The 23,119-nt window shown below is 38.5% G+C and overlaps 1 protein-coding gene across 1 annotated transcript in view; it reads left to right on the top strand.

Annotated features, from left to right (window-relative positions):
* The window catches only part of ATG10 (autophagy related 10), a 105,540-nt gene that overhangs the window by 59,118 nt on the left and 23,303 nt on the right, over window positions 1-23,119 (top strand). Inside the window, exons 4-5 of the mRNA XM_081930247.1 lie at window positions 17,145-17,271; window positions 22,589-22,686. Of these exons, the coding sequence (XP_081786373.1) occupies window positions 17,145-17,271; window positions 22,589-22,686 (225 nt within the window). The remainder of the gene's footprint in view (window positions 1-17,144; window positions 17,272-22,588; window positions 22,687-23,119) is intronic.

The following is a 23,119-nucleotide window of genomic DNA, read 5'->3' as shown; positions in this document are numbered from 1 at the left end:
GTTGAGTGTCCATCAGTGTCAGGGATAGCTATGATTCCTGCATTGCAGGGGGTTGGACTTGATGACCCTTGGGGTCCCTTCCAATTCTACAATTCTATGATTCTTCAATTCTTGTATGAAGCAATGGGGAGAAAATTCAGAATGTGGTGGTGGTTTTGCACCTCCACTGGTGCCACTTGGTTGGTTCTGATGGCTCTGATAGCTTGGGGTTAGAAAGGGCTGCTTCCAAGCTCCAAACTAGAAAGTTACAGCATTGTCAATAACCTAACCACACATTTGTGGGTGAATTTGTTGTGCATAATGACTGCTGTGTCTTATGCTTTCTCGGCTGACAATACTGATTGCTCTGGCCTAGCTGAAAATAAGGCAAAAACATAGAAAGCAACCAACATGTTCCGCTCATGTTCTAACATGCATTATTTGGCAAAGATCCTTTTAAATGTTACATGTTAAGGGTGACTACGGCAGCCTAGAGTGTATTGACACCCCTTACATTGCAGAGATACGTTCAACAAAAATTAAATCCATATTCAGCTATCAGCTTAATATTTCAGTTCTTCTCAAACATTTAGTAGTTTCTGGCATCACTTCAGAAAGCTCCCTAAAAGTGAGGTTGAAATGTAAGACAATATTGTTGAGTCTAGGAGAGGGGAAGAAGTGCCTTGAGAGTGCCTGTTGGTTCGGTGACTCATGGAAGCCTTTTCCTTGTTAGCATTCAGTTTTTCTCCATGCATAAAAGATGCATTTTGGCTGTTCATAGAATTTGCTTTTTAGTGTGGCTTAATTTGGCAGTTGGATGCCCTCATACAGCACTTCCAATCCCAACAGACTCTGGGTTGTATAAGATAGAAACTGCACTGCTGGTAAGATGATTGCAGGATCAATGTGAGCTGTGACATCAGCATGCCAAGCTTTGCTCTGACAACATAGGGGTATTCCTTTTCCTGGGATCATTTTTGCATTCATTTTTAGGTATTGAATCATGGAGCACAGGCAAACAAACGCCCTGTTGTCAGCCTCTCAGGGTTCATGGCAGGTTGTCTCATGATCTAAACTTTTGCACTGTATTGCAACCTGTTGCATATAGAAATGTTGCAGTGAAGGCCAAAGGCAACACAAAATATTGTTCAGAGAGATAAAGGCAATTAGAAAAAGAAACAGTTGCTTGTGATCACTGCTCATCATCCTTTTGCCTCTGATAAACAGGTTTTATAAGACTGTGTTGTTTCAAAACTGGTTTGTTGCTGTTTTTACCAGAGTTGGCAGTAGAAAAAATACAAGTATACACCAAGGGAAAGAAAGTGTCTCTCAGACCACTTTCAGTTCTCTTAGTAGCTATTATGTGCTTCCATATTCCTCTATAAAAGTTATTGTTGATTTATTCTTATTATTTTTTTGCTTATTTATATCCCACCCTTACAGAAACTCAAGGCAGCTTACAGAGAAAATAGTAACAGCTAAAAAGGGAATCATAGAATCATATAATTGTAGAGTTAGAAGGGACCATGCAGGCCATTTAGTCCAACCCCCTGCAGTGCAGGGGTCTTGTGCCCAATGTGGGGCTCGAGCCCACAATCCTGATATTAATAGTATCATCTTCTACCTAGTGAGCTATCCCCCAAAATTAAAAACAAATAAACATTAATAGAAAATTATTTTTAATAGAAGGGCTGGTGCTATGATCTGTATGTTTTAATAGATCATATATCTAACGAAATAACGAAATAAAAACATCACAGCAGCAGCCCTTTCCTTACAAAAAGTTCCCAAAAGCCTGTTGGAATAAGAAAGTCTTCACTTGCTCATGGAAGGACAAGGAGCCAGACAGTCTTAACTTTCCTAGCAAGGGAGTACTACTGTCTGGGAACAGATTTATCAGAGTACACAACTGACTTCACACAGTTTCCTCTTGCTCTAATAAAATTGTTCTATGCAGATTACAGTTTCAGATCTTTTTATACCAGCAGTCCCTCATATTTCTCCCCTCATTTGGCAAAATGAATAATCTTTGACCAAGGACTGCTTCTTCCCTGACCCGTGCCCCCAATTTTGAGAGACTTACTTTTGTTTTATTTACAGTTTTAATCACATTAATCTTCATAGAGCAATGGTTGGATAGAAGACTGACATAATGGTGTAAGAATGACTTGAAGGTAGCTTCCGATAGCATTTTGGAGAGAACATCTTGCAGACCTGAAAATATCGGGGGCTCAATGTGTCAATAGCCATCCTTGTAGTTTATCCCTACGGTGATTGCAGAGGGACTTAGCTCCAGTTCATGCCAAACAAGAACAAATATTGTGCCCACACATTCCCTTGTCTGCTTCTCTTCTATGCCATAATGGAAAACTCCCATTATTAAACCACAGTGTCCTGTTAAACCACAGTTCCCCATTAATCTGAATTGTGGTTTGATATGTTGGTTTATAGCCAGATATTAAACTACTGTGTCATGGTTAAGATGTAACAGGAAGTGGTTGTTTAATATGTATTGGGAGTTTTTTCATTACACAAAGGAGGAGGGAGTGCATATGTGCAAGGTTCATTCTTGGTCTAGTAAATTGTGGTTTATTGGACCAAGCACCTTTCATCTGAACCAAGTTATTTATTATAAGGCTGCACCACGAAGTCCCAGATTTAGAACTGAATCATCCCTTTAGGAAGCAGATCGTGGTTTCCCATTATTTCACAATCATTGGCATGCTCCCATGAGGCTGCATATAATATGGTGTGACTAAGATTACATGCTGTGAATCAGAAAGTATGTAGTTCAAAGGTCATGTAAGGCATGATTTTTGACATTCATTTGTTGAAACTAGCCGTGGGTATAGTTAACCACAAACCCAGGACAACACTGCAAACTGGTTAACTGAAACCTGAATCAAAAGCATCTAAACTCTTCTCAGGCACCTCTTAGGAGGAGAAAACATATGAGCCTAAGACTTACTGCAGCTTGTGCACATTGCACTAAACCATGGTATAGCCATACACTTTTTGTGTGAATGCGGGCAAACAGGCTTATCCTGAAGATGTTATTGCAGTACGACCAGAGACAGTAAGAACATAAGAAGAGTCTCCTGGGTCAGGCCAATGGCCCATCTTGCGCAGCATCCTGTTCTCACACTGGCCAACCAGGTTCCAGGAAGCAGGACCCAAGTTTAAGAGCACTTGCCCCTCCTATGGCTTCCAGCAACTGGTATTCAGAAGTGTTACTGCCTCCAACCATGTAGGAAGATCATAGCCATTATGACTAGGAGCCCTTATCTTCCATGAATTTGTCCAATTCTCTTCTAAAGACATCCAAGTTGGTGGCCATCACCTGTGGAAACAAGTTCCATAATTTAACTATGAGCTGCATGAAGAAGTACTGTTTTAAAATCTGTCCTGAATCTGCCAACATTCAGCTTTATTGGATGTCCATGAATTCTAGTGTTAGGAGAGAGGAAGGTCACCTCTTACTTGCCTTTTCTGTAAGCTAAAAAATTCCAAACACTGCAGCCTTTCTTCATAGGGGAAACACTCCACCCCCTTGATCATATCGGTTGTCCTTTTCTGAACCTTTTCCAACTCTAGAGTATCCTTTTCGAGGTAAGGCGAACAGAATGGTACGCAGTATTTCAAATGCTGTTGCACCATAGATTTGTAGCACAAATGTCACATTAAGTGAAATTCATTTTCCTACAATGAAGATTCTGTATAGCTCCCTTGAAACACTAAAACTTTTGTCTTCTGTGTAGCAACCAACTGAGCCTCAAAGAATATGCCAGACTTGCCCTGGAACTTGCTGGAGAGAACATAGTTCCCTCTGTGTCCCCACCCTGACTTTATGCTAGGTAAAGTTGCAAGCTATTCTGAAAGAAATATTTTGTTGAAATTACATTTGCCACAAAAAATAACCACAGCCAATTGTTTTTTGCAAAACATTTATGTTTAGAACTTATTTAAGGCAAAGCATTCCTTTCACTGGATCATCTATAAGTTTTCAATGAAACATTTTATTTTATTTTTTAATGTGGAGGGGGTGGGATTAGTGCTTACCATATTATCCATAATTTGGTTAGGATTTCCCATAAAGCTGTTAAATTGTAGAAGAACGATTATGGTAAATTCATGCAGATGCTCATGTTTGTAATTAGTATAAAGCTTCCTTGCTTCTTTCCACTTATTGTCATAGGAGTACATAGAAATTTAAGATGCAGTCTTATTTCTTTGGCAAAAGAAAAATAGAAGCTTTTACAGGAAGCTTGAGGATTTTGGAAATGTCAGGCTTTCAACGTTCCATATTTCTTTTTTGTTACAGGAAGGTTCCCCCCCCCCCTTATTATGGAGCTCTGTTTCCACTTCTCAAATAATTTTAAGCATTATTTGGTGTTGAGAGAGAATTTTCTCTCATATCAATTTGGGGTAAGGCGTTGTCTTTCCTTATATCATGTTTGCCTTATTTGCTTGAGCCATTTGGATTTGTTTTACCAAACTATTCCTTGCCTGCAGGGTTTTTCATTCTCTTTCTGTGTTTGTGGCATACTGTAATGTGGTATGTGGTCTGGATGTGGATTAATATCTGGTAGAAGATCCTGCCTTAAAGTATGATTTGGGGCTTTGAGTTCCTTCCAGTCTCATGATTTCATGATTTGGAGCTGAAACGGAACTGTAATCGTCATTGCCTTCCTGGCCTATGTGGTCTAGTGGTTATTCAGTCTGAAGGAAACTCTGTTCACTTGCCAAGAATTGCTGTTCTCCCAATGCCATTCTCCATGTCTTTTGACAGCCTTAAGTGTTGGGGGTAGGTGGTATTGTGAGGTGGTCTGATCCTAGAAAATTATATGTAATTGACCACATATGTTTAACAGCTAGATTCCATAGGGGAGGATTAGACACAACTCAGTAAGTTATGTCAAAAAGCCAAAGTAAGCTTGAATATATTAGACTCGTGGGGACTTCAAGCAACAAGGGTGAATTCAGGATTAATAAAGAACACCTGGGAGGTGGAAACTTATGGTAGAGATAAAATCAAACCAAGCAGACAAGCCCCAGCAGCACCCTTACATTAAACTAATTTCAGCTCTTTATTTGTTTAACTTTGTACTGATGTAGTCTTCCATGTTCGTTTGATCTGGTACTCCATTTGCCCAAGGTGAAGCGCACCTTTGTAATTGTATAATTTTGAGTGTAAAAAGGGCAATATTTCACACAGAAGTTTAAAATATGCAAAGCCTTGTGGGAAGTCATTGTTGGTAACACAAAATTACTGATTTGTGCTCTCCAGAGTAGGAAACTTAAAATAAAAGCATACAGCCTGTTTACTGGATGCATCTTCTTCTTGAGACTTTCCTAGACAATTATTTATTGCATGGGGATTGCACCATACTCCACATTAAGGAATTTGGAGTTTAGGGATCCAATACTTATGTTCCTAAAACATAACAGGCTACTGCTACTTTAGTGTTCCCTATTAGCACTAAATGGTTTGCATTTACTTTTTTTTTTACATCTTTCAGCTCCAATAGCTTTTCAGCTAATCATACTAGAAACTTTGTGCCTCTTCTGGCTTCCTGTTGATGGGATCAAGACTTGACTCTGCAATATGAATTTTGAAGGGAGTTACAGTTAGCAGTAGGAGAGCAAGGGAGTTTGTTGAAGAGGTGTAGGAAGGACTGCAGTCTTGCAAATACATCCATGTCATATCACCCTATTCCACTATCACTTTTTCATACTGTTAAAATGCCTGCAAGCTGGATCTGCAGTGCTGGAGAATCTTGCTTCAGAAAGGATCTGGACCAAGCTTTGTGTGACATTTGAGGATGGGGAAGAAAAGTTGCAGCATCTTTTTTTGTAACAGTTGCCTTCCTTTGCTCACTTTGTGTTCTGCCTTGACCTGGACCAGTCAATGCCAAAGTCAAGTTAATGACTTCTGCTAACAGTTGAACTTTGTGTGAAGGGTCTTGTTGGAAGAGCTTTTTGAGAAGACAAAAATCCTTTTGTTTGTAAAAAGAGAAATGTATATGTTGTATTAACTTTTACCTCTCAATCCCCCCCCCAAACAATTCTAATACAGCGTTAAAGGGAACAGAACTGATAACATTTTGGAAGCAGGCATAATACTTTTTTAAAAAAACAACCCACCTGAAGATTGACAAATTTTGCTTGTGAGAATGCATTTGTAAAGCAACTTGTATCATTAATTAGATGGCAACTTCTTGTCTTTTTATTATTAAGCAATTATTGCACTAGGTATAGTGCTTTAAAGCATCTGCTCAGTACTCCATTATGATAGCACAAAAATGCATTTACATGAGTGTAATAAAATAACAGATGCTTCCTGATGACAACTTCCCAATTTGTTTAGGAAACAGTCAGTCCCAGATTCAGTTTTCCTATGCAGTGTGACAGCCATGCAAGTGAAATTATCATGGAGAAGAAAATAAGTGGGAAAAATCAAGTGATTGTGTGCTGTTTTTCTAGAAAATATTAGTTCCTGTTGAATTAAATTAAGTTAAATCCTGTTTTGAAACAGTTGAATATGATAACTTTCTACTCACCATTCTGCAAGCAAATCTTTTGATAACAGACTTTAGTTCTGCCTTCATAAAACCAGTCAAAAACAGTGCAAGTTAGACTTCCGGAGGCGGCGCAAAACGGCAATGGCGGTCCTCTTTACTGTGTGAAGAGGGGCTCCGCGAAAAAGGGTCGTCCGCTGCGGCAAAGCGGAGACCCATTAAGATAAACCGTAGGCAGAGCGAGCCTGCGGCCGTGGGACTCGGCGGGTGCCAGAAGCCCCCCCAGAAACGAGGAAGGGACCTCGTAAGAGGCTCCGGAACGTGAAAGGGGGAGCGGCGCTGTGAGTTCATCGCTCTTTTCGCGGAAGTGAAGCCGCGCTGCTGTTGCTGATGAGCGTCGACCTTTCTTCTTGAAAATCATCGGAATTGGCTGCAATTTACCCGTGAGTAAGGGGTACTAAAGATTGACTCAAATTTATTTAATTCGGCTGAAAACGGGAGGCGAGTAACAGGAAGTCCGTCTCCCGGTCCTGCTAATCAGAGCAAAGCAAAGAACCCGATGTGGGCTGAAGCGCTCAAAAGAGACTTTGAAATTAGTATGAAGGGGCATTAACAGACTGTGTTCTTTCAGAAATCAAAAAGATTGAAGGATTAAATCTTTTGGTTTACTGCGCTAAGGAATCTTCCTCCTATTGTGAAGTGAAGTGGAATTGAAGGGATAACCGAGCTATCGGACTGCCAGTGTTGCAAAGGAGTACTGTCAGGCTGCTGAAACTTTTTCTTAAGTACAAATTGTTGCATTGAGGGATACACTATCGCTTTAATACTGATATTGGAACCTTTCTGCTACCTTGTGGCACTATTTTGAAACAGAACTATCTGAAAGCCTCCTTTACGAACTTGGGGACTATAAAAGTTGAAATAGGAACTTTGATGGTGGAAAAGAAACTTTCTTTCTTTTGAAAACCCCCCCTAGTGGATTTGCGGAGGCATAGAGGTCTGGGAACTGTACCTTATTGGGATTTTTTGTGGTTTAATTGTTTACATTCTGGACTTGCCTTTCTCATGGATTGAAAGATTATTTGACCTTGAACAGAGGCAGCTGGGGAATGAGTGGCCTGGGGAAAACAAGAGCATCTAAAGCTAAGGAAGCCTTGGCTGAGGAAGCTAAAGAAAAGAAAAAAGATAAGAGAGCTGGGCAGCTTGTTCAAACAACGTTGACTCATCAACGCAGATCCTCGGTACCAACTGTGCTGACGGCGCAGGAGGAAGAAGTTGAAACGCTTGCAACAGAAGATATGGCAACTGGAGGAACTGATCCAGTCTTGAAACAAATTTTGGAACAACTGGCACTTTTGAATAAGAAGGTGGACGATCAGTCATCTAAAATTGACAGAGCTACATCTACTATCAGTAAGTTAACAGATCAGGTTTCCCAGCATACTCAGGCTATTGAGAAATTGCAAGGAGCTACGGCGGAGAACTACAAATTAGCTGCGGAAGCCAATCAAAAAGCTGAGCAAGCGTGCAAAAAGGTGGAGGAGATCAAAGGGGAAGTAAGACCTCTGAAAAGACAGGTAGGAGAACAGCAAGCCTACCTGTCAATGGTGGAACTGAAAAGTAAGGAATGTAATCTTAGGCTGAGGGCCGTCCCAGAGCTGGAGCAGGGCAACCTAGAGGAATTTCTGACACAGTTGTTTTCTAAATTTTGGGGGGTTGAGGAAGATAAAGACTTCAAAATTGTGACGGCCTTCAGATTGGGAAGATCGGTTAAGAAAGACAAGTCCAGAGACTGTTTGGTTTGTTTGAGAACAAGAGAGGAAAGAGACAAGATACTAGGCCAACATTTTAAAAAATCTCTGGAAGTTGAAGGCAAAAGGGCAGAAATTTATAGAGACATTCCTAAATATCTGTTGGACCTTAGAGCTTCATATACAGACTTGGCTAAATTGTTAAGGTACAACGCAATCCCTTACAGGTGGGAATTTCCTCAAGGTTTATCATTCACCTATAAAGGAAAGAAGGTAAGAATTAAAACACCAGAGGACCACCAGAAGTTCCTACACGACAACGAGGAGGACCTCCAAAAGAGAGCTGTAGATTCTTGGCCTCCACCACCGGGATCACCACCAAGACCCGTACCATCTGGAGGCGGACCGGCACCACAGCCTTCGGGAACGGAGGACAAATTAGATACCCAACTGTGATACTTAAGAAGTAGACCAGGATGTCTCTACAGCTTCTTAGTTGGAATATAAATGGCGGGAATTCTCCAGAAAAACGGAGAAAAGTATTTCATATTTTGAAAAAAGAACAATTGGACATTATTTGCCTGCAAGAAACACATGTGACAAGACTCCACAGAAAAGTGTTAATCAACAAAAGGCTAGGCCAAGAATTTATCTCATCGGACAAAGTTAAGAAAAGAGGAGTGGTGATATATGCAAAGGAGAACTTGTCACCAAAATTCGTATTTAAAGATGAACAGGGTAGAATTTTGGCAATTGAAATTCAGACACAAGGAGAAAAGTTTTTAATTCTAGGAATATATGCCCCAAATGATGGAAAATCGGAATTTTTCAAGAAGCTGTATGAGACTATGCTGAACTATTTGGATTACAACAACATTATCATGTTGGGAGATATGAACGGAGTCGCCTCAGTGAATATGGATAAGTCGCAAAGTGCTAATATAACGAAAGACGGCAGACTACCAAAAACCTTTTTCGAAATGACTGACAATTTGGATTTGATTGACATATGGAGGATCAAGAACCCTCTAGGGAAAGAAGGAACTTTCTTTTCTGAGGCCCACATGACATGGACGCGTATCGACCAAATATGGATAACTAGAGGGCTGGCACCTAAGACCAGAAAAGTGGAAATCTGCCCAAAAACCTGCTCCGACCACAACGCTTTGAGAATGGAATTGAGATTAAATACAACCGGATCTTTCAGATGGAGAATGAATGACGCTTTGTTAAGAGATCAGGAGATTGTTAAGAAGGCCCAAAAAGTTTTAAAGGATTATTTTGAAATAAACTTAAAGACAAATGTGGAAAAAAGAACAATCTGGGACGCAAGTAAAGCAGTTATGAGAGGGTTTCTAATACAGCAGAACACGATTAAAAAAAGGCTCTGGAATGAAAAGAAGGAGAAGATTTTGGAGAGAATAAGAGAAGGAGAGAAAAAACTGAGATCCAGGCCTAAATCAAAGGAAGTATTGAGAGAAGTGAAGTTTTTCCAGGCACAATATTCGAAACTGATAAATCAAGAGGTGGAATGGAAAATTAAACAAATGAAACAAAGATCCTTTGAATCTGCTAATAAGTGCGGGAAGTTGTTGGCTTGGCAGTTGAAAAAGAGACAAAAGCTTAATACAGTTACAAATCTAGAGATTGAAGGGAGAACGGTTCAGAAACCCGAGGAAATTAGAAAGTGTTTCCAGAGATATTTCAAAGAACTTTATTCACAAAGGCCACAAAAAGGCTCGGAGGTGGACCAATTTGTCACAACTAATGGATTACAAAAAATACCCCAGGAAATGAGAGCAACCCTGAACTGTAATATTACAATCCAAGAAATTGAATGCGCCATCCAGAACCTCCAACTGGGCAAGTCTCCGGGACCTGATGGACTTACTTCCAAATATTATAAGGCATTGAAGGATTCATTGATACAACCACTGTTGGAAGTTTGTAACCAGATTATGGAGGGGAGGAAGGCACCGGAAACGTGGAAAGAAGCTTTCATCACGTTGATACCAAAATCAGAAGCTGAAAAAACTCAACTTAAAAACTACCGTCCTATCTCACTCCTAAATGTGGATTATAAAATCTTTGCAGACATTCTGGCAAGCAGGTTTAAGAAAGTATTAAATGAAGTGATTCATAAGGACCAAGCAGGCTTTCTCCCTGGCAGACATTTATTTGACAACACAAGAAACATCATTGACATTTTGGAATTTTTACAGATTAATTCAAATACAAGAGCGGTGTTGATCTTTATTGATGCGGAGAAAGCCTTTGACAACATTTCTTGGATGTTTATGAAGAAAAATTTGGAAAGGATGGGAGTAGGGCGGGGGTTTGAAAATGGAATAGAAGCAATTTATTCAGAACAAAAAGCTAAATTGATAGTAAACAACGTGGTGACAGAGGAGTTCAAAATTGAAAAAGGGACACGACAGGGGTGCCCTCTATCTCCTCTGTTGTTCATTTCAGTCCTGGAGGTGCTATTGAACATGATTAGAAATGACCGGTTGACACAGGGAATTGTGGTCGGAGAGAAACAATATAAACTGAAAGCTTTTGCAGATGACTTGGTATTAACATTACAGGAGCCAGCCTCTAGTACTAAAAGAGCGTTAGAATTAATTTCTGACTTTGGTCGGGTGGCGGGATTCAAGCTGAATAAACAAAAAACTAAAGTTTTAGCAAAAAACTTGACAACTACTGAAATAGAGGAGTTCAGAAAAGAAACAGAACTAAATGTGATTAAAAAAGTAAAGTACTTAGGGGTGCACTTGACCTCCAAAAATTTGAATTTGTTTAAGGACAATTATGAGAAATGTTGGTCAGAGATCAAAAGAGACTTGGAAACATGGTCAAGACTGAAACTTTCCTTGTTGGGCAGAATAGCTGCTATAAAGATGAATGTTTTGCCGAAAATGCTATTTTTGTTTCAGGCCCTCCAGATCGTGGATAAGGTGGAATGTTTTGGAAAATGGCAGAGGGATATATCTAAATTTGTCTGGCAGGGCAAAAAGCCCCGAATAAAGTTTAAAATACTAACAGATGCGAAAGAAAGAGGGGGGTTTGCCCTGCCGGACTTGAAGTTATATTATGAATCTGCAGCCCTCTGCTGGTTGAAGGATTGGATTTTGTTGGAGAACACCGATGTCCTCGACCTGGAGGGATTTGATAATGCTTTTGGGTGGCATGCATATTTGTGGTACGACAAGGTTAAAGTTCATAAATCGTTCAAAAACCATATTGTCAGAAGGGCAATTTTTACGGTCTGGTCAAAATATAAAGACTTATTGGAGTGCAAAACTCCGAGGTGGCTCTCACCGATGGAGGCCAAAGCACGTAAAAGACTCAATATGGAGGCCCATTGGCCTAAATATTGGGAAATAATTGAAAAAATTGGAGATAAATGGAGGTTGCAGAGTATGGAAAAGTTAAAAAACAAGGTGCGAGATTGGTTGCATTATGCTCAAATCCAGGAAGTTTTTAAAGCGGACAAAAAAGTGGGTTTCCAGGAGGAAAAATCGAAACTAGAGACAGAGTTGCTTGAGCCAAAATCTAAGTTAATTTCGAGAATGTACAACTTGCTGCTTAAATGGAATACACAGGATGAGATTGTTAAATCCTCCATGATAAAGTGGGCGCAGGACTTGGGGCACAACATTATGTTTGAAGACTGGGAAAGGTTATGGAACACCGGAATGAAATTCACAGCATGTAGTGCCTTGAAGGAAAATATTATGAAAATGATATACCGGTGGTACATGACCCCAGTCAAGCTTGCAAAGATATATCACCTGTCTGATAATAAATGTTGGAAATGTAAAGAGGAGGAAGGGACATTTCTACACCTCTGGTGGACCTGCCCGAGGGTGAAGGCCTTCTGGGAGATGATACATAATGAACTAAAAAAGGTGCTTAGACTCACCTTACCCAAGAAACCGGAGGCCTTCCTCCTGGGCATGGTAGACCAGAGGGTGGCTAAGAAAGATAGAACTTTCTTTATGTATGCTACTACAGCAGCAAGGATCTTGATGGCAAAGCACTGGAAGACACAAAATCTACCCACACTGGAAGAATGGCAGACGCAGCTGATGGATTATATGGAACTGGCTGAAATGACTGGCAGAATTCGAGACTCGGGGGAAGAAGAAACGGAGGAAGTTTGGGAAAAATTTAAGGACTATTTGAAAAAGCATTATAAGTTGTATGAATGTTAAAAAATGCTTCTCTCTAGGAAATTATAGCTTCAGTATCGGTAAATCTTTGAATTGGTAAATAAGGCACAACAAGACAGAAGTGGTGTAATGAAATAATTTTATTGTGTTGAAACTAAAAATTAATGGATTCGGACTGAAATGTTTAGAGACCAGATATCACGATAAAATGGAAGATATATTATTATGTTTAAAATAAGTCAACAAATTGCTGAGGTTTTGGTCTTACAGAGAATGCAGTGTCCGGAAGATGGGGGGAGTCCACTAGATTTATGGAAACATGTATTTGGAATTTGAATTTTGTATATTATAAACCTAATAAAAATTATATATATATATAAAAAAAAACAGTGCAAGTTATATTAATGCAACCAGCATAATGCAAAATGATTTGAGCAGTAATAGAACTATTTTTTTTGTACTGCATTGTTTCAGTTGCATTTATTAGAGTAGTTAATTGTTTGTTATGACACATCTATTTATTTGTACTATTTCAGTTTCAATATTTTAGACTGCCTTTCAGGGGTACCCTTTCAAAGGCAGCACACAATATTAAATGCCATTTAAAAACAAACCATAAAATTATTAAAAATTAAGGTGACCTTCAGTTATGCCTACTCAGTTTGCCTAACACACTTCACTTGCACAACAGAGTTTTCCTTTCCTTTCCTTTCCTCCCAAGTAACTCATCACAAGTCTCCAGAAACTGCTCCAGAAGATGGGGAAGGAGAAGTTCCATTGTGCAAGTGGAAGTTGATTCACATGGTGGTGGATGTCACCCATATTCTAAAACACACTAGTGCATCTAAAAGAATTATAGAAGCAGCACAAAAACCATAACAGCATAATAAACCAATGCACATATATAATAAAATAACTTTAAAAAAAAATCTGCAGCAGTAAGTCCTAAGACTAAATATCAGTTAAAATCATTTCAGAATAAACTGCATGCTGAGGATAAAATTGCTTGTCTGCTTGTGGTGCATGTCTGTCTATGGCCCTATTTGGGCATTCTGCTTGTGTGTAAAATCAGTACCTAAAAAAGTGAGAACAGGAATAAATTTCTTAAGATCTGCCCTTCCTGTAGCCCCCCCTCAAATCATGAAGGGCAAAAGTCTGAAGTGGAGAGCTGCTTCTGCTGAGGAAGGCTTCCCATGCTGTTTGGAATACTCAACTTACTTATTGAATCCAACTTTGTCATCTCAGTGGGCTTAAGTTAGTCAAGCCTATTGATTTCATTGGATCTGCCCTAAGGCTGACTTAGTTGAATTCAATGATGCACTATTAACAATAAAAACAGATTGCATTGTCTTTCAAAATTAAAATATTCTGCTGGGTCAGCATTGGTGAAGAGGACAGAGGGGTTCCTCATAGGAATGTTTTGTAATTGTGGACTATCACTCCTGCTCCAAGTAGTCTGCACAGCAGGAGAGACTAAAAAGCAGAAACTAGTTGGTATATATACCTGAAGGCATGGTGCAGGAGGGACTTGGCTTACCATAACCAGTTGGTCACTTTTATGTGCACCTGGCACAGCTGTGATGTGCCAGCATGGAAGGAAAAGGAAGGGCTATTTTAATTACCAAATAGGGCCTCTTTATACTTTGTGTTTAGGACATGAGGCAGAATCATGTCCAAAGAAATGTATCCTATGGTGTATTATACATTTCTTAGTGATGATAAAAAAAATTCCTTGTTTCTTTGCTACTTAATGTGATTGCTAATCATAGCTAAAGCTAGGATAGTTTGTTTTAAAAGCACAAATTATTTTCCTTTGCACATAATACTAAACAAAATAATCTCTCAGATTTTGTGGTCTTTTCATTCACAGGGAGCGTCAAATACTGTAAAGGGTGTATTAAGGTGACTTAAAATGAACTTCAGTTAGAACATGGCTCAGCTTCAGAAAATGATGCTATCAACATTTACAGAGACCAAAGTTGACTTCCCCTTGGTAAATTCTTTTCATCCACCCTATTGGAAGTACGGAGAAAAATATTACACATGAGTACTCAAGCCTTTATGTCATGCATCCTGTTACTACTGTTTACCAAATAAAAAGGGATTAGAGCTGGCCTTAAGAAGGATTCAGAAGTCCTTGTATGTTTATAGATCACAGATATAGCAAGTCATCATATTTCTAGAAACAAGGCAGGCAAAAATGAGAGCTCTGAATATCTAGTAAAAACCATGTATGTTTTCTCTATAAAAAGGCATGTTGTGTTATAGTTGTCTATTGAACAGGTTTTCATCTTTTTAAAAATTGCTTCAGCATCTTTCTAGAAAATACTGCTGTTCTGTTTTTCCAATAATTATCTTGACTATTTTAAATCATATACTGGCTTTATTTTCTGAATAAGGTCAGGCTGTTGACTACTACTAAGTTGGAACATAATGTTAAGTGTTTAGTCAAGTTTAACACAAGTCTACCATCTTTAACATGATTTGTTCTGGCATTTTCCTAATGTAGGAGGAAGAATTAAAGTTCATTAACAACCTGAGAGGCATATGATACCGCCAACTGTGTTCTTAGGGAAGCTGTTTTTTCAGCCATTCAGCCATTCAGTACTTCACCCAGAAAAATCAGTATAGTGAATTTTGAACTCACAGCTGGTTGTCACCAAGTGCACCTACAAATTCTATGGCTGTATAAGGCATGAGTTTGGAAGCATGCCATTACTCAGCTTGTGCGCACATATGCACATTTTTCTGGCAGGCGTGCTGCCTTTATACTGTGAATGCATCAGTTGTGTTATCTTGACAAATATGTTCCAGTATTTCCTTTTAGTTCACTCCATGAAGCATGTTTTTTAAAAAGAAAAAAGAGAAGTTAATGGCCTCATTTCAAAGCCTTTGAACACCAGTACTTGCCAGTAAATTAATTTGTTAATTGTGATCTTTTGGGAGGGTTTAATAAATACCTCTGCATTAGGCTCCACCTCCCTTGTAGCTTAGATATTTTCACCATATCATTATTTACTCCTACTTCAGTAATGGTCTCCTTTTAGTCAGTTTAAGAGCTCTTTTTTCAATAACATGGTTGCAAAGGTTTATAAACTACCAAAAAATAAATAAAAAATCAGTTGGGCAACATAGTAGCAAGAACAGAATTGGATGGATTGTGTGGATTTTTCTTCTTTTCAAAAATTGCACCAAGCTGTTTATTTTATATATGAACGATGATAGCAGTGCTCAAACGTTTTCTGTGAAATATGCTAATATTTGGAATTTTTAGTATCTTTTCGGCTTTAAGTGAACATATCATACCTTGAGCACAATATTGTGTTATTTATAAATAAAGCATTTTAAAAAAAAGTTATTACCCCAACACACCAATACTCCCCCCAGATTGTGAATTAAACAACCCACGTTTATTTATTTTTGGGATGGGGGTGTTAAATTTCATTTTCTTTCAGTTGTGTTGCTTTTCTTTATTTTTGTATGACATTGAAGTATATGTTCTTTAATAATATTTTTTTTAAATAAAAAAGCATCAAGCCTACTGTCTCTTTCAATCTTGACATTGGCATTTGTTCAACATAAATTGAATTATATAGGAAATTATCTGAGGTTAGTTTACTTTTCAAATTGACTGGAAGATCGTCAGCAGTAACGGTAACATTTCACAGAACTAAATTGGTATGTTGACAAAATGGGTGGAATGTATCCATGCAGAATATAGACAGTGGTAAAGCTGTTTGATAATAACTTGTCCATCTACCCAGCCTAATTCACCATGCCACCGCAAAGTTGCTTAAACCAGGTATAGCAGCAAAACATGGTGCATGCTGGAAGTGTCATAAAAATCGTACAATTGCTTCAACATGTGTTGATTTCTGTGTGGGTTTGCATGTGTGAATTGACCCAGGCTAGGTTTATATAACAGTTCCCTCAGCTGGTGCATTTGCACTGCACTGACCTTACCACCACCTCTTCCTCTCCATCCCAGTATGCAGCAGCAGCATAGGCAACTGGGGAAGTTAGTGCTGGAACCCTCCCTGCCATCTGCAAGTGCCTATAGTAACGTATATCGATTATCCTTTCTTGGGTTGGAAAGAACATTATAGGTGAAACAGACATAAGAGGGAATTGGTGTAGCATCATGGCTGAGAGACTGAACTTTAAATCAGGAAGTCCCATGTTTAAATCTCGGCTCTGGTATGAGCTCACTAGTCAAGCCGTTCAGTCCTCTCTGCATTCTGGGAGATAATAATAATGAATTTCTCCTACAAGTTTGTTGTAAGGGGTACAATTAGATAATGCACATGAAACACTTTGGATGCCTGAATGTGTTTAACAAATGCAAATTATTAATTTGGAAGTGACCTGCTCAATTCATACATGCCCTTTCCATAGTTGAGTTCTGAAGGGCGGAGTAAGTTTTACAAGTTTTCCCTAGGAACTTGCCTATGATACCATTAAGAAACCTTTCTCTCATTAAAAAATATCCTATTTTAATTAATAAGTCAACAAGTAGAGAGTTAATGATACATGTGAAAGTTTTAAAAATAAAACAAAAAAGGAAGGCAGTCTGAAGAATGTGAAGTGATTGCTAAAATTATAATCTTATGATAAGGCAGGTGACAGCATGGTGATAGTATTTATGATTATTTAAGGTATTTATTAATTTGCATTTCATTCCCATTCTCTCTGGTTATGTCCACTGTTAATGTTTGTTTCAGGAATGTCTAGATGACTCTCAAGTGGCTGGAAACTCTGCAGCATCTGAGGTGATTCGCTATGAATATCATGTTTTGTACTCCTGCAGCTATCAAGCTCCTGTACTTTATTTCAGGGCATGTTTTTTAGGTGAGATGTCCTCTTCATGAAACAATTATTAAAAAGAAAAATGTGCACATGGAGTATTTATGAGACATAGAAATTGTATTGGATTAGCAGGAAAATAAAAGGATTAAAAAATGTTAGCGTATAGTGGTTGCTGTTGTATATATTTCAGATTCTGTAAATATCAGTATCCTGGGGCAGATGATATCATCTCAGCCTGAATAAGTTTGATCTTAAGAGTCCTGGCAGCAAGCCTATGGTTAACTAAACCTGCTGGCAATTTCTTTACAAAAAAGAAAAGAAAAATCTACTGTGTCAGACTCAGAAATGGGGCCAACTTCTGAAAAGATGCCCTTGAATATGTACTTATCCAGAATTTTCATTTTAAATTAATAATGTATTCTGGCTGAGAATGATTAAATAGAGAACACCCCTTACATTATCATGTTTCAACAATTACAATAATAATTTTAAAGCTCTTTGTGCCAAAAGTTAGCTTTATGTATTTTCATTGGCATACATTGCTTTTGGTATTTTCTTTTCAATCTTTGTTGCAACCAATGTTCCACTGCTGCTTCCCTTACTTTGTCAGGAAGGTGGAACACTGCCTCCTTCAAGGCCACTGTTAGTAATGCTTACTTAATTAGCAGGCATAGAGTGATCATATTTGTAGCAGTGTCTATATGCTACTCTGCTCTGCCCAAGGAGTCTGTACCTGAGGCCAGGGAGTTGGAATCCTGAGGTCATTTTCTAAACTCAGTCTCCTGCATAGCAGTATCAGTAGCTTTTGTGTTTGGAATGATCTGTTAGCTTTATCTAGATGAGCACATCTCAGTGTTGCTAGTGATATCTTTTTCTTTTTAATTAAAAAGTAGCTTAAGCTGCTTTGAATGTGTTTGGTAGATTTAATCACTCGCTGCCTTATATTGTTTAATGGCTTTTAATTTTGCCATGTTAGCATTTTAACCAGCTCTTTGGATGTAAAATGGAAGAACAAATTCTCTGACTCCTCTGGTAAAAGGGATTTTAATCTGAGGTTCATTTTCACGCAAATGACAAATCAGGGTATATTTTCAAGTTAGGATGTAGGGAATTGGGGACATATATCAGGCTCCATTCCTAGTAATAGTTCCCTAATTCACACATACCACACTGCAATTATATACGTGCTTGTGGTTATTGCAAACATTTAACGAAGTAGCAATACACTGTTGTTTAACTTGTCTGCAAATGGCAGGATAAAGAAAATCTTGCTGCCCAAGTCACTTAGTGTTTTCAAAATATGCAGTAGGCACATTAATTTATTTGTAGTGTGATAAAATGTCATCATATTTGTATTAGATGGAACAATAGCATATACCTCTTAGAAGCAAGTGGGGAGTTTGGGAATGGTGATGCTGCAGGTAAAGGAAGTAGGGCAGTTCTCCCCCCACCTTTTTTTTTTTTACAGTACTGTATTTTCACATAATTAGTATTCACTATAAGCAGTTAATCACCAGAGAAGAGCTCCCAGAGACAAAACAAGTTGTTTAGCTTGTCAGCATCAGGGAATCGGAGGTGTTGAAACATGACTCCTTATAGCTGGAAGTGGATATTACAGAAGCTGATGGATGATCTAATGCACAATCTTTGTATTGTGTGCCAACAGCTCCCCTTGCAGTACAGAGTTTTAATTGTTCCTGCAAGTATAATTATACATTTTAGCACTCTTCTTGGGAGTTTTTCACAATAGAAAATAATGACTTTTGGAGGATTTCTACAATAAACTAGGGCCTCCTTATATCTTTTTAGCAGCCCCCTTCTGACCTAAATAGTGTAGCATATCTCTTAACAGATCTTTCCAGCCGATCTTAGGTGTCCTTTAGCAGCAGTGGTGTTGGAGCTGCTTTACCATGGGCAAAAATTCCGCCTTGAGCACTATTAGGTGGGACACAAATACACACACATGCCACACACACACACATACGTCACATCACATATCAGCAGAGTGAGTTGTGCAGATTGTTTCCTTGAAGACACTGCCTGACTGGGATCAGAGTCAACCATTATTTGTTACAATTTTGCACTTTAGGGATAGATTTGGACAGAACTGGACACCACGATTAGAGCAAGTCCTACAGAGGCACCCAAAACACTGACTGTTCTATCTGTAAATCAGTTTTGATTATTGCACTACTTAAAAGGACCTCCCTGGATCCAAAAATATTCAAAAATATAACTGAGTGACAAATATCCCATTTGGGGGCAATTTAGTTAAGAGGGAGATGGTTATCCAGCTTCAGGCATGCTTGGAGGAAACTGATTAACTAGACCCATTTCAGTTCAAACTCTGACCCAGTCACGATACTGAAATTGTCTTGGTTGCCCTGATGGATTATATTTGCTAGGAGAGAGATGGAGGAGTGTGACCCTGTTTGTTCTCTTTAACCTGTTGGTGACTTCAGTACTGTTGACCACAGCATCCTTCTGGAACGGCTCTGAGAAGTGGTGGTTAGAGGTACCAAGTTATGATAGTTCCACTAGCACCTTTGAGGCCATTCCCAGAAAGTAGTTATGAAGGGCTCTTGTTCAGTGCCACTGAAGTCCTCTGCTGTCCCACAGAGTTCCATGTTGCCCCCCCCCCCCATTTAGTATCTGTTTGAAGCTTCTGGGAGCTGTCATCGGGAAATTGGGAATGAGCTATCGCCAATATGCAGATGACACCCAGATTTCTCTTTCTGTTCCACCTGCATCAGGAAATATTATTTACTTGCACCCCAATCCTATGTATGCTGGTGTGTCAGACTTGAGTCATTAGTATAAAATTGTGGTGTGTGACATTTCAAAAGCCAGATTTAGGATTGTGTTGTTAGTGTATAGTGTATATTAAAACTAACACACACACAAACACACACATTTTGGAGCATTTCCAAAACATATACAGTGGTACCTCAGGTTAAGTACTTAATTCATTCCGGAGGTCCGTACTTAACCCGAAACTGTTCTTAACCTGAAGCACCACTTTAACTAATGGGGCCTCTGCTATTGCCGCTGCGCCGCGGGAGCATGATTTCTGTTCTCATCCTGAAGCAAAGTTCTTAACCTGAAGCACTATTTCTGGGTTAGCGGAGTCTGTAACCTGAAGCGTATGTAACCTGAAGCGTATGTAATCTGAGGTACCACTGTACTTCAATCATTAATGTTAAAAAATAAATAAAACCAACAGAAAACATAATATTTAAAATTTTAAACGTTTTGGAATGTGTCTGCACTAGAGAGAAAGCAATATGTTATTTTTCTCTTGGTTGTATTTTTACCACTTCCATACATAATGCTGCTTCTGGTTGCATGATTCATGTTGCATCATCTGTATGGTTGTGATTTTCTGGCAGCAGTGTCCTATGAGCAATTTCTGGTGAAGTGTATCAGCTTAGCTGCTGACAACAGATAAATTAGAAATGTGATACTGGTAGTGTATCAAGAGGCAATCCTAGTTTTAACAAGGAAGCATGTTTAGCAGGGCGACATGCATAGCATTTCATCCTAAGTTCATTTGGCATAAGATGAGCTTTCTGTGCAGACTTCCCTGCACCTGTCCATTTTTGTGACTCTTCAGCTCATGTATATGCACCAAAATAGAAGTGTATGTAAACATCACGTCTAAATTTCCAACATAGAAAACATAGCACCTGAGGATTCATAATCTTCAAAACTATTGTTGCTGGAACATTTGCCTCTGTATGACAACTGAGGAAGAGTAATAGTCAGTGAGAATATTATTTTATAACAACTTCAGTAAGTGCAATCACATCTCTCTGAAATGCTAAGTGATAAAGCTTTGATCTCTGAAAGAGGCAAAACTCACCCCAAATTCACACTATTCTTTATAAATTAAAAACCTAAATGAAGCTTAATTCTTAGTGAGAATTCAGAAGCCTGAAATTTTCCCTTTTATATTTATAGATAAAATGATTTTTTTCTTTTTACCATTTATTTGTATCATGGTAGTGTTGCTGGTGTGACCCATTTTAGGTCCAACACAGCAATCCAGTTGTGGGTCTCAGCCTAGTAGAGTAAGACCTTCTGATCTAGATATTATTATGGGATTAGAGGAAACAACATAAAGTGCAATTTGTGGTTTCTGAGGACCAACAAATTGAATTTAAGACATGGTCAGGTATGTATATTACAGCATAGATTATTTTATGCATTTATGTGTGGTTATATCTATAAGGTTTTTCTATTACTCTCTTTACAGTGATTAAACAGTGAACATTTGAAAGAATAGCAATTCAAATATGAAATTTAAATTATGTGTTGACAAATTAATATAGTAATAAGAGATTGTCATACTTATCTAAGCAAAAAATCCTTACATAACATCCAGAAGCAGCAGACATATGGAGGAGGGGAATTCCACAGCAGGAATCTGCTTGCTCTTTGTGTGCTCTCCAGTACTAAAAACCACACAAAGGAGATCACCAGGAACCTTTTCAATTGCATTTCCTCTATGTGTGGTAACTTAAGGCATGCTCCAGCTGCCTCATTAGTAGTTGTGGCTTGTGTATCATTTTATCATATAATGCAATAAAATCCTATTTCCCTACATAGATATTGTTGACTTTGCTTGCTCACCATTTTATTTTCCTACACTGAAGTTACCACTGGTAAGATGTCAACAGAGAAGTTTGTCTTCCATTTTGAGTGTGCTCAACAAAAATAAGATAAAACTGAATCTGATGGCAACAGGATTTTGGATTGTATCTAAACATGACATTCAAATGTTAATTGGACGAATAAATCTTGTTTATTTCACGGACATGAAAATGTCAGTGGAATAAAACTATTTATCACAGGATAATGGCCTCCTGACACCTGATAAATGCCAAGATAATGATACTTATTGAAAAAGCATCAAAATAGTCTCTCATTTGTCAAAAACAAATACTTGGGCAAAGATCATATGTTTATTTTCAATACAGTAAGTTCATTCTGTTATAAAACCTCAGCAGCTATCCAGGATACAAGCGTAAGCACCAATCAATACTGCATGGTGAGGACTCTGAAGAGGGCAGTTATTCTGCTACGTGGACATGACAGCTACAAAACACTCAGCAGGGTTGGGCCATGTTCCATCTCTCTCTCTCTCTCTCTCTCTCTCTCTCTCTCTCTCTCTCTCTCTCACACACACACACACACACACACACATATCCAGCCACATACACAAACATACCAGATGTTGTTGTGGCATCTTTTAAAGGAAATAGAATTTTCTCTGTGTTTTCTGTTTCTGCTTTTGAATTATCTGCATTTCGTGTGTGTATGTGGAGATACATATATTACAATTATTATTTTTTTCCAGATGGAAGACCTTTAACTCTGGATGAAATATGGAAAGGTGTACATGAATGCTACAGAGAGCATCTCTGGCAGGGCCCCTGGGATACCATTACACAACAGGTTAGAGGCTTCTTCCACCTATTACTTCATTACAGCATGGAATTAATTTAGTTGAATAATGGATACCAGTATCCCAAACTACACCTTTATTAGTCCAGAAAAAGGGATCTACCCTAAAAAGCCCATATGCTAAATGTGAGAGATATTAATAGCAATAAAATATGAAATAATTATACAGTCTTTTATTACATGGGTTTTAAGCACAACTAGCTATAGATGATTCCTATTTTTTTGTTACTACTGAAAATCTTTCTACAGACCAGATGGAGGTGAAGTTCTGAAATAGATAATTCACCTCTTTCTATGAGCCAATGTAAGTGGAACAATTCCCAGTTCCATTTTGAATAAAAATAGTCGTTCAGGAGAAGAATTTCTAATGCTATATTTAAAGGGACAAGAAATGTGTGTCACAGGCTCACTCTGGACCTGCCCT

Source organism: Podarcis melisellensis (assembly GCF_964234715.1).
Source record: "Podarcis melisellensis genome assembly, chromosome: 11".
NCBI classification, from domain to species: Eukaryota; Metazoa; Chordata; class Lepidosauria; order Squamata; family Lacertidae; genus Podarcis; species Podarcis melisellensis.
Note: the sequence above shows the minus strand (reverse complement) of the source record. Positions and strands in the feature narration are given on the sequence as shown.